Below are 16,129 nucleotides of genomic sequence, written 5' to 3' on the forward strand. Positions count from 1 at the left end.
TTAGGTACTACAGGTACAACAGTGAGAACATGTTCTGTGCTTCAAATGGCAGTGATGAATACTACGCAAATAAGAATAGAAGGTGAGGTTGTGTTAGAAAGAAAAGTGGACGAGTAATAGCATGTTGGGAACTCTTCTGAAGTCGTGAGAAACTAACAGCTATCTCAGAACTATGCAGAGATTTGTAGCCCTTTCCACTTTCTTTCAGAAGTGATAAAGACACTTCGAAGTTGTAAAGCTTCAGTAAAGTTTCACGTTAATAATTTAAACTCAAAGGCGGCAACAAAGCAACCTTTCATTTGGGATCTTTGAAAAAAAAAAAAAGGAAATACCTACTTCAGGAAAGTTTTAAAATTTCAATCCATCTGTGATAACACCTCACTAACTTGGAAATTAGGTAAGGGAAGAACTTGAAAGGGTTAGAAAATGGCCAGATAATGTCAGCTATGCTAGATGGTAGGGGAGGGGGAAAAAAGAGTTGAGAAGGAATGGAATATTAAAGAACAAAATGAAAATGAGGGTAGGCAAAAGGAGCATGGGCGTGGAGAACAAGTCCTGAAGGCAGCTCCAAGTCGTCCTGAACTATGACAAGGAGGTCAGGAAATCCTTTCGGTGGAGCAGAAACTTGGGGAGTACACCCTGTTTTGAAACAACCTGATTCATGACCTTGTTTACAACAGGAAGAATCCGTGTTCTAGGCTATTCGAATACCAGCTTAGGAAACCTGTGAGCCCAGCAGAACTCCTTGGGTGTTGTGCCAGGTTGAGAATCAGAGCGTTCATCCAGTCTGTGGTTCTTTCTCAGGCTGGGAATTGCGAGACCTTAGAGAGGCGGGGCTTGGGAACCTGGAGGTTGGTAGTTACCAAGTTATCCATGAAAGCTTCCAGACAGCTGGCCACCCACCCAAAACTCACAGAATTATTGCTGAGTTCCATTTTCCAGGGTATGTATTTCCCCCAAAATACTGCAGATTAAATCATAAATACGAGCCAGTTGCAGTCACAACCGCATATACCAGTGAGAACCCAGAGACTTCTGCAAACAGGCCCCACGCCGCCAGAAACCCCGCCCCCGTTCGTAACCATGGGAACGGCTGACACTCCGCGAGCCCGAGATTTCCCGGTTCCGCCCCCTCCCTAACAAATATTGTTTCCCACTATCTGTCCACATGGGCGCACAGCCTCACTATTGGTCAGTGCCCCAGGACTGTGCCTTGTTCCAGCCAATAAGCGGCCTGTGCACGTGTACGCCTGCGTACCCCGATTGGTCACTGCTGTCTGATCACGCACTGCCTACCTGCGCCATCCGGTGCGTGGGAGCGCCTATGAAATGACTCAGTAGCCATTTACAACCAATCGGCACGAGGCGGGACTCACAGCCGGCCTATGGGCGCGCGCCGGGGGTGGGCTGTCCCGGCCCCTGTCCAGGCCCACCGGGGTTTGTTAAAGCGATAGGCCCCGCAGCGCGCCAGGGCTTCACCCGGTACCGCACAGCGGCCGCAGCTGCCCTCAGCGTGCGGCGGGCGCCCGTGACAGCGGCGCCCCTCCGCTCGCCAGGCCGGCTCCGGGCAGCTGCCGATCTCCCTAGCGCGGCCCCATCGCCCGGCGGGATGGGCGGCGAGGCGGGGTCCGCGGCGGCCGTGGGCTCCGAGGGCCGCGTGAAGAGCTTGGGTCTGGTGTTCGAGGATGAGCGCAAGGGCTGCTACTCGAGCGGCGAGACGGTGGCGGGACACGTGCTGCTGGAGGCGGCCGAGCCGGTGGCCCTGCGCGCGCTGCGTCTGGAGGCCCACGGCCGAGCCACTGCCGCCTGGGGCCCGAGCCCTGGCGCCGCATCCCCGGCCGCCGCCTCGGAGGTGGAGTACTTGAACGTGCGCCTGAGCCTGCGCGAGCCCCCGGCCGGTGAGCGAGGGCCACGGCCCCGGGGTCCCCAGTGGGTCACGGAGGCTCCGCAGAGGGGCTGGCGGGAACCGGGAGGGCGCGCGCCGGGGGATGCCCACCGGCTAGGGGGGTGGGGGCGGGATCCGGGGCTGGGGTCCGCCCACTTGGTGGCGGGAGCCTCGGTTTGGTGGCCGGTGACGGGAGGGTAACAATGCCTGTGCCTCCCGTTGCAAAGCACTGGGGCGATCCCGCGAGGGGAGTGCGCACGTCTACCCGGCTCCTCACGGCCGGCTCGCTTGGGCCTGCCCAGCGCCAGGCGTCCCAGGACCTTCCAGGACCGCGGCTGGAATGAACCGTTGCCATGGGAACCTGTGATGAGCAGTCAGAAATCTAAGACCTGAAGATCTACGTCCAGTCCCTTCTGGCCTGAGGGATGGAGAGCGGAATCAGACGATGAGGTTCCATGCTTGGTGCTCAGTGTTTTATGGGCCTCCCCTTCTTCCCATCTTGGAGGTAGATTCGTTCTTGGTTCAAGATGAATTAGCAAAACCTCAGTCTTGGGAAGAGGGAAGTAGTTCAAGGAGTTCAACGGAAGTGTTTCTTGACCATCATACTTGGTTTCTCTCTTCTGGGAGCAGAGTAACTTAAGAGTTCTGCTTCTGCCCTATATTTTGTCTTTTATTCTTTGCTTCTTTTTGTTAACTTGCAACATCCCCCTCCCCTCCCAGCCGCAGTGTAGGCCTTTTGAGACAGTGGGATCCGGGTGTTGTAAATTTCGGGAAGAACGATTACCCACTTCTAGTCCACTCTTGTGAAGTCCAGTTAATAGTGCAGGTCTTTCCAAGTGCTTATGTGGCAACCATGACATAGCTGTTTCATCTGTTTGTATGCTACGTGTGTAAGTATAAAATTTTATAGAATTGTATATAAGAACTATGCAAAAATTGATCATCTTAATCATGAAAATACTAGGAACAGTGAGTCTTGCTCTTCATGAAGCTGGTGGTAGGTGCTTTAAACTATTTTACCTTCCTGCCTAATCAGCTTCAGCTTTTATCTATAGAAGGAGAAAATGGTATAACCAATCTTAAGGCTTTAACCTTCTCTGTGTCTTATACACAGTAAGTAGTATGTGCAATTTTGTCTTTTCCTACATTGGAGAAGTAGACTGTTCGCAGTTAAATCCTCAAAGTATGTGAGAATCCAGTGATCCCAAGTATTGTAGTGAGGAAAGAGCATATTTGGAACCAAAGCCTTCTTTTGAATTCACCAGTGCAGTGTGTTGGGTCACCCTCCCCTCAGTGTGGTTTCCAGGATCAGCACACACATGCCTCCCCCAGTGGTTGGGACAACACAGATTTTCAAGATGGCTGACTGGAGTCAAGGATCATGGAAGAGAGACGTCAAGTGGTTTTTTCCAGGACTTTGGACTCTCTAGATCTCTGTGCCCATAACTACTGAGTAAATAGAAGTGAGAGTAATAGCAGTTGGACCTGGGATTAGCAATAAAGAAATTGCTTTGGTAGAATCTGGTCTGACAAATACTATTTAGAATTACAGGCTAGATCTTGCTTTTTCATTCTGATGGAATAGAATGTCCTAGCCTAGGCAAGCTGAAAAATTTTAGCTTGTTTTCTCAAAAGATATCATACCAAATATCGGCAAAAATTGTTTTATTTAAAAAAAATCATAGTTTGCTTTAGGGGATCTCATGAGAAAAAAAAAAGGACACGTAATATCTATAGCTTGGAAGAAGTTATCAACTTTTTACATAATTGTAGATTCTCAGGGTCATTTGTTTTACAAAAACTAGCTGAATTTCAGTTACCCAAAGAGATTTTTAGAAATCTAGATTTTTGGAAAATGTGTCTATGAGATCTATTTTCAGGAAACCTCCCTAGATAACTGTTTGGCACTGCTAATCTAATCTACTTGCTATCATTGTGATTGATTTTCTTCATGTTTTTTTTTTTAATAATTGAGGAATTATGGTAAAAAGACAAGACAGAGGGGCGCCTGGGTGGCTCAGTGGGTTAAGCCGCTGCCTTCGGCTCAGGTCATGATCTCAGGGTCCTGGGATCGAGTCCCACATCGGGCTCTCTGCTCAGCAAGAAGCCTGCTTCCCTCTCTCTCTCTCTCTCTCTCTCTGCCTTCCTCTCCGTCTACTTGTGATCTCTCTCTGTCAAATAAATAAATAAAATCTTAATAAATAAAAAAATAAAAAGACAAGACAGGACAGAGAATTGGTTTTACTTGGTCACCCACCAGCAGTATGACCTTGTGGGAGTCCCTGAACCTTCCTGAGCCCAAGTCTCTGACTCTGTAATGATGCTCTAAGCTCCCACTTAGTGCCCTGAGTGAGGAGCTCAGGCCGTAAGAACATTGGTGACTGGAATGCCTCTCTGTGACACTGTAGTCCTCACTGTATAAGGCAGAAGCACTGAATCATGAGAACAGAGGCGGAAATGGGCACGTGATTCAGCTTGTGAAACTTTTAACAAAAAAATAATAGTCATAGGAGAAAGGAAGAAAACTAAGATTTGTTTCCAAACCCTATAAGCTAGGTTTATCAACTTTCTCCATTTGTGTTCCTATTTATATATGGAGGTGATTGAAAGTCTTGTTTTAAATGTTCCAGTTCCTGTGTTCATTTGTATTCTCTATGATAAGAGAATTTTCTCTCTCTCGGTAGCCCAAGTAATGCTCTTCTACATACATGCCCACTGTGCACAGCCTCATGCTGTTCCCTTCCTCTGAAACCCCCTCCTGCGCCTCTCCGTGCTAGCTCTCAGGTGCAGAGCAGGTACTGTCCCCTCCTGGGGCTCCTGCACTCTGTGCTCATTACTGTGTGTGTGTCTGTAGCCTCTCCTCCTGTGGTCTGTCTGAGGATTGACCTTACTCATCTTTGTATCCACCATGCCTGCTGTCTAAGCGCTGTGAGGTTTGAACTCACATGAAACCCACGTTTCTAAACATTGTAAAGTACACGGCTTGTCATATTCCGTAGTCTAAGGATTGTAACTTAGAACTTTAGTCCAGCTCTCATCGGGACTGCCTGGAGCCTTTTACTCTCTAGCACAGCTGTAACAGTGCTGAGTCTCACTGGGAGGACAGTTCTGGGCACCGCTGAGCCCTGGGGACCACCTTCATCACTGTGGTTGAACAGGGCCTCATGTCCCTGTCCCTTGTTCACTTTGCCTCCAAGTCCCCTACTTGTGCTGTGTTTCTTATTTGAATGACCTTTCAGTGGTAAATAACCTTACTTTTATTCCCCCTAATATATTACATGCTGAAAATTGGGGACAGATTCAGAAGACTAAATGGGCCAATAATGCATTCCTCTTTTCTGAAAGTACAAGGTTAAAATGTTAATTGTTTCTAGTAAGTGAAAAAATACTCCATTTTACCAGCCCTTTAAATGTCTCTCTCTTTTTTGAACGAACGGATACAGTAGGAAGCTCTGTTTTTAGTATCAACTGACCAGGCAAATCTTGAAGAAAGTTCTCATCTCTGTTGCACTTTCTTCCTCTGAATCATGCCACCCTTCATGAGGGGGTTTAGTTCAGAACTTGAATCGATGAGCATAAAGTGAAGGGTAAGTTTCTAAGTATCTCGGCAGAGCTGTCTGAACCACGTGACAGCCTGGAGTTGACTTTGGATCTGAATGATGCCGGTTGTTTGTGTGTTCATGGGAACTCCAGCAGCGCCCCGGCCTCCCAGGGTCCATCTGCCCCCTGCAGCTCGGCCTTGACAAGCGGGGCTAAGCCTCTGCGTGAGAGAAAACCCAGCTGGCTGACCCAGGCCCAGACTGGGAGGGAGGAGTCGTGGCTGTGCTTGGCAGACCCTGCTCTATATGTTGACTTAACCACCAATTAACTAACCACCTATTAATTGGTAGAGCTTAAGTGTAAATGCATGACCCTTACCTCGTAAGTTGTCCTGTTGGTTTGGCTGTTTGGAATTATACTCAATCTTCACAATATCCTAAGGAAATTTTTCACCTTTGTTTTGCATTTTTGCCTAAGGAATACAGAATCAGATTTTTATGGTACACCCGAAATAAATAGATGCATTTTTTGCTAAATCAGCTTTTAATCCATTTTAATATTGGTATTTCGTATTAGTATAATAGTATACTATAACATATACTATTAGTGTAATAGCATTGGCGTGTGTTTATAATATAATGTTGGGACACTTGTGCTAGTTTATGAGTGGGCAAATGTGTATGTGTACACGCACCCACATGTTACAGGTATACTTGTGTGTGCATGTATACATATATGTGCATGTATATACATAATGTGTATGTACATGTGACCTCTGGGTTCTGATACTTGTGTGATTGGTCTCTCTAAAGGTGGAAGCTGTATGCGTGTATATATATGGTTTGAAATTAATGAAACTTGGTAGAAACTGATTGACATTCTAATTCTCTAAATCTTAGAGATTAATGTACTTTTTGGAGTATCCTGGATACTCCGGGGGAAACCTCCCTTTAAAAAAATAGGACTTAAGTTGTAAAAATTCTTGATCTAATAGGAACCTCAGTTAAAAATGTATTTTCTTTTTTAGGTGAAGGCATCCTCTTACTACAGCCTGGAAAACATGAATTTCCATTTAGCTTTCAACTTCCATCTGAGTAAGTGAAACAATACTACTTTTATGATTTTCTTTCTCTGCAATACGCCAGTCCCGAGGGGAGGGTGCAGAGTATCTCTGAAACTCAGTGATGCCCATTGATCTTGAATAACCCCTCACAGACTTCCCCTGTTCACATTCTTCTTATTTTTTTTAACCCAAACCAACACTTTAAGGGTGTTTCTCCAGTAGTGTTTCACTGAAAGATAAACTTCTCAATTAACCTCTTCGGTTTGTTTCAGACCTTTAGTAACCTCATTCACCGGGAAATACGGAAGTATTCAGTACTGTGTGAGGGCAGTTTTGGAAAGACCCAAGGTACCTGACCAGAGTGTGAAGCGGGAGCTCCAGGTTGTTAGTCACATCGATGTCAACACACCAGCATTACTAGTGAGTCTTCCTCCTCCTCTTCCTCCTCCCCTCCCTTCCTTGCTTCCATCAGTACTGCTGTGTACACCAAGCCCATGCGGCGCTAGCCCGTCCTGTCACTTTCTGATACAAAATTGTAACCCGTGGGCCTTCGCGATAAATGTGTGATTCTAGGTTGGGCAAATTACAAATTGTGTGTGTTAATACTATTGATTATGTCTCCGTTGTTCGGGGCTGCTTTTGCCAAAAAGTTACACAGGCTTGAAATGCATTAATAAGGCTTAATAACACTAATGCACACACAGAGAGGGCTTACTTTTCCCAGAGCGGCCACATTCACGGGGCGGTGGTATTCTAAACTCTTCAATAATAGCAGGTTGAGGAACAGTAATTATGGAAGAGTATTAATCAAGCTCAGCCTGTTATTGAGGCTCAGGCCATTATGCTATGTATCCTTCCATTTTGCATGTCATTTTCCAACATTAAGTAAGTGCGTGCAGCTGCTGTGGAGAGCCTTTCTCTTATCATTTCCTTATGACAGATTTGGCCACATTAAAGCATTGAACTTCTAATCATCACCAGAAATACTGTAGGCTGATAAGAAAGATTAGGCTGTAAGTAACAACAGAATAGGCAAGATGGGAGCTAATGAGCTAGATTCTTTTATCTAAACCCATATTATCAAAATAATATAAAATTATACCTTGTACTTTCATGATAGCTATGAGGACCTAATGGTTCTTCATTTAAATATGAATGAATGATTTTTTTTTTTTTTTTTTTTTTTTTTTTTTACTTCATAGAAAATACTGGGATAATTTGAACTTTCCATCATGATACGGATGCTCCAAAGATGTATCATTAGTGCTGGGGGTTTCTTTTGCTAGCCAGTGTTTTTAAAGAGAAGAGTAAAAAAACAAGTTCAAAGGTGTTTCACCCAATTTTCATTCGAAAATGGAATGGACTTCACTGTAATGTTCACTTCGAGAAGGTGGCGGTGTATTGGTTACGCTCTAGCCGCGTGGTCCCTTGGGGACAGCACCCCGCCGACCAGGCTGAGGCTCCAGTTACAGCTGGAAGTTACCATCCACGTAACACCTTAGGTTTTTTTGTTGTTTTGTTTTTGTCTTGTTTTTTTTTGCAAATTGACAATACTGTCTTGTGCTTTTAGAACTACTTAGAATTGGGAAGGTGACTATTTCTAAACTATGGGACCATTGTGGCAAAGGATTTAGGGAGATTTTATTTTTTTTTGCCAAAAAGAGAAACTACTAATCCTTTAATATTTTTTAAGTAAAAAAATTGCAGCTTTAGGTTTTACGATGAGCTTTTTTGGTTTGTGCATCTTTTAAATGGAGCATTTTAGATGCTAAAGGTGGGGAGGTCTGTTCAGTAACTTAGTGGGTCCATTATGGTAGGCGTGTTGTGCTGTCCTCACACAGGACCCCAAACCAGTCTCAATAATGGGCACTTGAAATTTCTGCCTAATCATGCATTTCTGAATTCAGGAAAAGGCTATTTGCTTCTTCTTTATTTTAGATGCCAAAACAAATAGAAGATTTTGATCATTGATTTTTATACCATTTCTTCTTTTACTTAACCTACATGTAAAGTCTTTAAAAGAAAAAAAATCTCTGTCATGTTAATAGTTTCTACTGTTATTTTTTATCATTACCTTAAGGGAAGGCATATCATTTCCCAGAATTATAATGATTGTAGGATAAAATAGGATGGTATCAGCTTATTTGAGTCTGACAATTCATCTTAGTTTTCCTAAAAAGAGAATGATTTTTTTAATGCTTTATGTTTTAGCAAGTATTTTGCCTAATATGTCCCATGAGGATGAAAAAGTTGATTTGTTTCCTAGAAGACCTTTCTACTCAACTGTTGAATAAAGAATGATGTAATTTTAAGTTCTGTGAGTTTTCTACTGGTTTAATTAAAGTCATGTTATTATTTGAAATTTTCAAGACCCCTGTATTGAAAACTCAAGAGAAAATGGTTGGCTGTTGGTTTTTCACATCTGGTCCTGTCTCACTGAGTGCCAAAATTGAAAGAAAAGGATACTGTAATGGTAAGCAAAATGTTTGAAAGTCCAAATGGAAGAGTCATGCATGTTATTAGCTACTTTTAAGTGATTTTTAAATAGTGTGTTTTGTAATTCATGAGGTAAAGTCTGTTTTAAAACATGGATAATATGGCTTTCTGTTTTTCATATAAATAATGGATATGTACGTATTTTTGTTTGGATGAGTGGAGTCCAGTAAAACTACTGGTATTTCTGACTTCGGTCCTTTCACTTGAGTGACAAAGACTAAAACTGGGAGAATGGGAAAATGCCAGCATTTTACTTGATGTTGCAAAAGAATGTCAGGAGCAGTGTTGCTCAGAAGAGCGCCGTCGCGACATGAAACGCCGTCGCGACATGAAACTCCTGTGGGGCGTTCTGACCCCGTGCCGGGGATGTGTGCACAAACACGGGGTGTGAGCGTGTAGAGCAGGAACTTCCCGAACAGACAGATCGATACTGGAACCACCATTTGTGAAGGATCTGATTCTGTCCACCGGGCCTGGCCTCCACTCCAGGATTCTAGCTCACTGGGGTTGGATGTGGTCCAGGTGGTGGAATGGTGGACACATAATGGGGGTGGGAAAGTCACCTGCTCCGCCCATTGTTTCATTTATGCCTTCACATGGGTTCCTTAAATGCAACGTCTGTGTTCCTCTGTTAGGTAGATTTTAACTTGATGGGCATTAATGAGTTTGTTAGTGATCTTTTGTACTTAACATAGTACTGGGTCATTTATTTTTAGGTCTTTTCTTAATTTTTATAGATGCTAGTCATTTACATATCTTTCAAACTGGCAACGTACTATTGCTACATTAGAGAAGCAAATAATGCAATAAGTAGAAGCCAGTATCTACCAAGATCTGTAGTGAATTCTCAGATCTCTGATGCAGATTCACAATACAAGTTTTCCATCAAAGTTCGCGTGGCGACTTTTGCCTTAATTGGTTAATGGCTCTCTTCCACCATGGTAAAAACTTTCTGAAAAGTCTCTAAAGGTGTTTTTGTTCTCTTTTTAGGAGAAGCCATTCCAATCTATGCAGAGATAGAGAATTGTTCCTCTCGGCTAATTGTTCCCAAAGCTGCTATTTTCCAAACCCAGACATATTTGGCAAGTGGGAGAACAAAGACCGTCCGGCACATGGTTGCCAACGTGCGAGGAAACCACATCGCTTCTGGGGGCACTGACACGTGGAATGGGAAGACTCTGAAGATCCCACCTGTTACTCCGTCCATCCTGGATTGCTGCATTATCCGAGTAGACTATTCCTTAGCTGTAAGTGGAGAGCTCCATACGATGGAAAATATGCGTCACTCACTGCCGTATCCTCACAAATATGCACATGTCATACCTGGGGAAGTGTCCTTGTAGGTCAGCATTATAGCAGACCCGGGGATGGTGAAGACTGGCCTTTGTTCTTAATTGAAAGCCGTCCCCCTAAGGAACTGAATTAACTAACATGCATTAAGGGGTCTTTGTTATACTGAAAACATAGACTTCATTTTTTATAATTACTATGTAAGCCGTGCTCACTTACAGTAAAGTATGTTAAGGCTACCGTTCCCCATCGCAGAGCAGTCCCTGGATTTCCTGGGATCTTCATCTGGTTTGTTCTTCATTTTATTTGGTCACGATCATTTACAGTTTTCTTGGGGAAGTGGTGGCAGGCAACAAAGATCTTGCTTCTGTGAAAAACTAAATTGAAGGTCTAACTTAGAATTTTGCCTTTCTCTCTTCTTCTTCTTCTTCTTCTTCTTCTTTTTTTTTTTTTTTTTTTTTTTTTTTTTTTGACCTGTTAGGTGTATATTCACATTCCTGGTGCTAAAAAATTGATGCTCGAGCTGCCCTTAGTGATTGGCACAATTCCGTACCACGGTTTTGGCAGCAGAAACTCTAGCGTCGCCAGCCGGTTCAGTGTGGACATGAGCTGGCTGACACTGACTCTGCCGGAGCAGCCCGAAGGTACGAGGCTTGGACGTTCTTTCCGCGTGGGGTGTTACACGTAGGGCCCCTGAGGACCGCGTAAGACCACCGGTGCTCAGACGACGGTGACTCCCGCCACCACAGCTTTCCAGACTCTTTTGAGTACTGGACATTACAAAACTGCCTTCCTGGCAGGGACCTGGAGAGCCTAGCTTATCCTGGACACAGAGGTGCCGATGGCAGAGCCTAGAATATAGTCTTCATCGCTCGATTCCCATTTATTAACAGTAAGACAACACAAGATAGAATCAGCATACAGTGCTATGTATTTTCTGTAGCCTCATTTCAGTGATTTTCTTTTTCTCACCTGCACTATAACCTATACCTCTTAGAAGAGTAGAATACAACCTAGGACAACCTAGAGGTCCCCGGATACATCCATACTGGGGGACACTTATACCCAGAAGCGCTGCAGCTTAGATGTCAGGATGATTTGAAAGTAAATGACCAAAGGGCTCATTTTCCAGAGTATTGTTGATCCTGTGACCTGCAGACCCAGGAAAGATCATAAACTAATTTTATTGGAAGGTTTTGCCTAAAACAACAGTTTTCAATAGGAATGGTAGTGACCCCCAGGAGAGGTTTGGAAACAGGGGAGAGTGTTTGTTGTTTGGAGCCCAACTGGCATTTTAATTAGCAGAAAGCGGAGATGCTATGTGTCTTGGAATGCACAAGACCGTTCTGCACAAAGAATTGTTCACACAGAATTTTATACCACCTCGTATTAATGAAGGTGTTTTTATAATTACCTAATCTTGGTGTACATATAAATAGTATTATTTGCCCAGTTTTAATATGAATTTGCAGGATGGTAACTGCAAAGTAAGTCAATGAACAATTATAGTTTATTATCATATTTTTATCAATAAAGTTCACAGTTTTGAACAAAAAAAGAGTAGAATACAGTAACTTAGTAGTGATTTCACAACAGCAGAATATTCTGTCTTGATGGGCACAAAAACTTGCTCGTTAGAGGTGGGGGGAAACCATTGTTTGCAAATTTAGCTAAATTTCTTATTTTGGTAAGCGTTCAGAAGAGATTGATGTGATGAATTTTTGCATGGATTTCTGAGACTCTGTTTTTGTCGCAGCGCCACCAAATTATGCAGATGTGGTGTCCGAGGAGGAATTCTCTCGACATGTGCCTCCTTACCCCCAGCCCCCTAACTGTGAGGGAGAAGCATGCTGTCCCATGTTCGCTTGCATACAGGAATTCCGGTTTCAGCCTCCGCCTCTTTATTCAGAGGTAAGCAAAATTAAAGAAAATGAGACTTTTAGTTTGCCCTTGGGAAATAATCCTTTATAAGTATCTGTTGCTGATTCCTAATTAGTAAGGGATACATACTTAAAAAAGTCTTCTAGTGATGATAGACCGGCACTGATCCAATTACCTCCTTTTGTAATATTTTCTTTGTAAATGATAGCATGCCCGTGGAGTACTGTGATCGCCTTTAAATTGTGTTCTGTGGCCGTGGAGTACAGAGCACTTAAGTGACCCGCTGGGACTTCTTATTAATAGGCTCAAAGCAGCTTGGCTTCTAACCACCGTGTAATTAGAAATAGACACTGAGATCATTTGTCGGGTCCTGGGGTTAGTAAGCCTGGTCCTCTCTCCTTCTGCAGGTTGACCCACATCCACCTGATGTTGAGGAGACCCAGCCCGTTTCCTTCATTCTCTGAACAAATATCAGAAGTCACTGTGTTCATCACCAGATTCGAGTATCCGTTCCTTCCCCCACCTTGCCTTTTTGGAAAAGAGGGAGAGAAGAGGAGAGCAAGAACAGAAATGAACGTCCAGATCGAAGGTGATGGAAATCAAAGAATATGTGAACTTCCCAGTGAGCCAACAGGATCACTGCACAAGTGGATGATACGGTTGTGTGTCCCCTTTAATGCAGCGAAGCAGATGTGGAAAGTCAGCGCGACAAGAACGTCCCGGAAGTCCTGATGGTGACCGAGTAAGTGAAGGGTGCCTGAGCTCAAGAGAAGAGACTGTGCGGAGAGTGGAAACGCTACACAAGTGTCACTTTAAAAAGGTTTCTCCAAGTGGAACAGAAGTTAGCCCAAGCTTTAAGGAAGTATAGACTCATTGGGAGCCTTGATTTTGAAGGAGGTAGCAGCACAACAGGAAAGGCCTGCCCTAAAGATGCATTGTGACGCTAACATCCAGGGGCTTCGTGGTTTCTTACAGTGTCCCATAGGACTAAAGTCCCTGGGAGAACCCTTTGATGAGGTCCTAATGGGGTGACACAGTTTCACTTTATAAATCAGCTCTACAGTATTATGAAATCGAGAAAAGGGTTCCTTGCAAGGCATGTCAGTTCAGAGGGGAAAGATGAATTTCAGCATGAGAACACGTTTTGTCGAAGGCTAGACTTTTTACCCCCTTTAAGTATTTTGGTAGGATATGTGTTTGATTTTCTCCATGTCTTATTCACCTAGGATCACAGTAGGAAAAAAAAAAAAAAAAAGGGAAAAAAAGGAAGAAAAAAAAAAAAGGTTATGTCCTCAGACTGCCTTGATAACTACACAGGGAAAAAAGTACAAAAAAAAAAAAACCAAAAAAACCCCAAAAGCCTTTCTTAACCTACCTCTAGTGGGGTTATCAGAATCCTTTGAAAACTCCAGGCCTGATGGGCCTTGTTTGGAGTTTCCGCTAATCGGCAATGGCAGTCTCCTCTTCCGAATCACTGAATCTGCAGGTGGACCAAGGGAGAGATCTGTACGGCTAGTGTCAGATGGAAGTTAAATATACGTCTACCAAAGGGTATTTAAAATTAAATGCAAAATCAAAAGAGGGTACAAATAACCATGGTTTTTAAAAAGGACAAACTGAATTCCTGCCAAGAGCCTGACGCCCGCAGACAGCAGTCCCTGTGCTGTGCACTCTTACTCCCATTCCAGTTCCTCGGTAGTTCCAGTTAAACTGTGATTTTTTTTTCTTTCTTTATCATTTTGGTGCAATATTTTATCATTTAACCTCAGGATATTCCGACCAACAAGATTGTGTTGCTGCTAGAAGTCTGAGCAGTGTTTTTACCATCCCCCACGCCCCTTCTGTTCGTGCCCACGTGGCCCCTTACTTCTCCTTTCATCTGTTGTCGGTTTCCTGAGCTGAGAGTGTTCCTGGACCCTAAGTGGAATGGAGGGGAGGCGGGATCCCCACGATAATGATTTTGGACCAGCCGAGTACTTTGGTTTTCTCAATGTCCTACGGGTTCGACCCAGAAACCCTGGTGCTTCCCATGCAGAATGCCATACTTCATTCTCCAGAGCGAGTGATTTTTCTTTCAGTCGGTATATTCAGTCCCAAGTATCAAAGTTCCTCTAGGGTTAAGTTTTGTATTTAGAAGTTAGCTGGCCAATCTGATCAGGGATTTTTCTACATGCATTAGGCAAACGTATATTTCTCCCCCTTCTGGACATACCTCTCTTTGTAATCACATAAGCATCTTAGGCAGTTTTTTCATCGCAAGCCACTATTTAAAATCACAGTGCAAAACTGTACACCAATAATTGTGGTACTGAAATTGTCACAGAACTTTATTTCCTGGTTTGGTTTTTAGTGCCTTTTTTTTTTTTTAATTTTGCTTTGTTTTTGTGTATTTTTAAACAGGTATGTGTGTTTAAGTGTTATCTAAGCGGTTTTGTTTTTCCTCTAAGAAAAAGATCCTCTTCAATTGTTTCTTGACTTCTAAGCTGTGCTTTATATGCCTTGTCAAGACATTGTCCATCTTTGTGATACCAAAAATAAAGGGAAAGAAGCAAAGCAGAGCCGTATGAAGAAAGGAAGTTTAGTTATTTGACCCCATGTAGAAAGCCGAGTCATTGGCTTCCAATGACTCAGTGGAATCCTTCACTAGGATTGTTTTATCACCTGTAACAGAGACATCATGAAATGTGCTCACAAAATTAAAGCAAAGCTGATTTTGGAGCACTTAAAAGAGTAGGTAAAAGGTATGATTTGCCTTATCAAATTGGTATCAGTATATCTGACTTTAAGCAGTAGGTTGAAACTGCATACCTTTTCTCATAATCAAGAAATTATTCTATGAATGTAGAAAATTCTACATTGCAACAGAATTCTTGGGAATGAAGATAAAAATTTAGCTGCTATTTGCTTGTTATTCTGTTTAGTTTGCAAAGAAACTGTGGCCTTAGAATTTTCTTTTTGATGCAAAATTTTTTGAAATTGAAAATGTGCATCTTTTGGCACACAAAATCCTTCCATGAGTGGAACTTTAATTTTTATGTTTTTGTTTTGCACAATAAGAAACTCAATAGGCAGGGGGTTTGTTTTTGATAAGTTAACTATGAAAGTTTTTTTATTTTTTATTATTAAAAATGTAACACTTTAACCCACAGGAAAAAAAAATAAAGATTGTATTTTGTACTCTGGTTTGAACCCCATGGGTTCCTTTTGTTAATAAAATGACACTAAGGCTGTGAGGTGTTGCTTCTGTGTTTGCTTTGTTTTTGTAAGACTATGACTTAAATCCTTACGGATTTAGGGGAAATGGGTACCACAAGACAAAGTGTAATTGATGTTAAATTAAGATCCTTTGTTGCATATGCGGACTATCAGCAGGTCAGAGGGCCCTGGGGGCTTCCGAGCCTGGTTTTACAGTGGGCTTAGTTTCCCCAAGGAAATCAGTGTTTAGAATTCCATGAAGAGGGGCGCCTGGGTGGCTCAGTGGGTTAAAGCCTCTGCCTTCAGCTCAGGTCATGGTCTCAGGGTCCTGGGATCAAGCCCCGCATGGGGCTCTCTGCTCAGCGGGGAGCCTGCTTCCTCCTCTCTCTCTCTCTGCCTGCCTCTCTGCCTGCTTGTGATCTCTACCTGTCAAATAAATAAATAAAATCTTAAAAAAAAAAAAAATTCCATGAAGAAAAGTGGTAACATGAGTAAGCTTAAACTGTCTTGGTTGTTGAGAGCGTGTTTACCTTCATTTATTCCCAAATGACAATGGTTACTTTTTAAAGCTTCTGGAGCTTTTGTGTTTTATGGGCCACGTGTTTCCCCGGGATTAATTTAGTGCATCTGATGAGCTGTCCAGGGACCCATACAAGAAGGCACTGACCAAGTCAACCTCCCCTTTCAAATGGGTAAAAGCCACACATTTTGTACAAGGACTATGTAATGGTACATCCATCTCAAGAAAACTGCCTAGATCCTCCCTCCTCTGGAAAATT

General features: G+C 43.2%; 1 protein-coding gene across 2 annotated transcripts; it reads left to right on the forward strand.

Annotated features, from left to right (window-relative positions):
• The first annotated feature begins 1,381 nt into the window (after nt 1–1,381).
• ARRDC4 (arrestin domain containing 4) lies at nt 1,382–15,388 on the forward strand. Of its 2 annotated transcripts, XR_007128761.1 has the most exons (9): nt 1,382–1,898; nt 6,453–6,519; nt 6,761–6,908; nt 8,859–8,961; nt 9,975–10,231; nt 10,756–10,918; nt 12,031–12,185; nt 12,563–13,388; nt 13,422–15,388. XR_007128761.1 is itself a non-coding variant. In XM_047737854.1 (8 exons), exons 1-8 carry the CDS (start codon nt 1,610–1,612, stop codon nt 12,617–12,619), a joined length of 1,239 nt encoding a protein of 412 aa, XP_047593810.1. In that variant the 5' UTR covers nt 1,382–1,609; the 3' UTR covers nt 12,620–15,388. The 2 variants fall into 2 exon arrangements, 1 of the variants encoding a protein (XP_047593810.1); XM_047737854.1 differs by having other exon boundaries at nt 12,563–15,388.
• The last annotated feature ends 741 nt before the right edge of the window (nt 15,389–16,129 follow it).

Source organism: Lutra lutra, chromosome 7 (assembly GCF_902655055.1).
Source record: "Lutra lutra chromosome 7, mLutLut1.2, whole genome shotgun sequence".
In the NCBI taxonomy this organism is placed as follows: domain Eukaryota; kingdom Metazoa; phylum Chordata; class Mammalia; order Carnivora; family Mustelidae; genus Lutra; species Lutra lutra.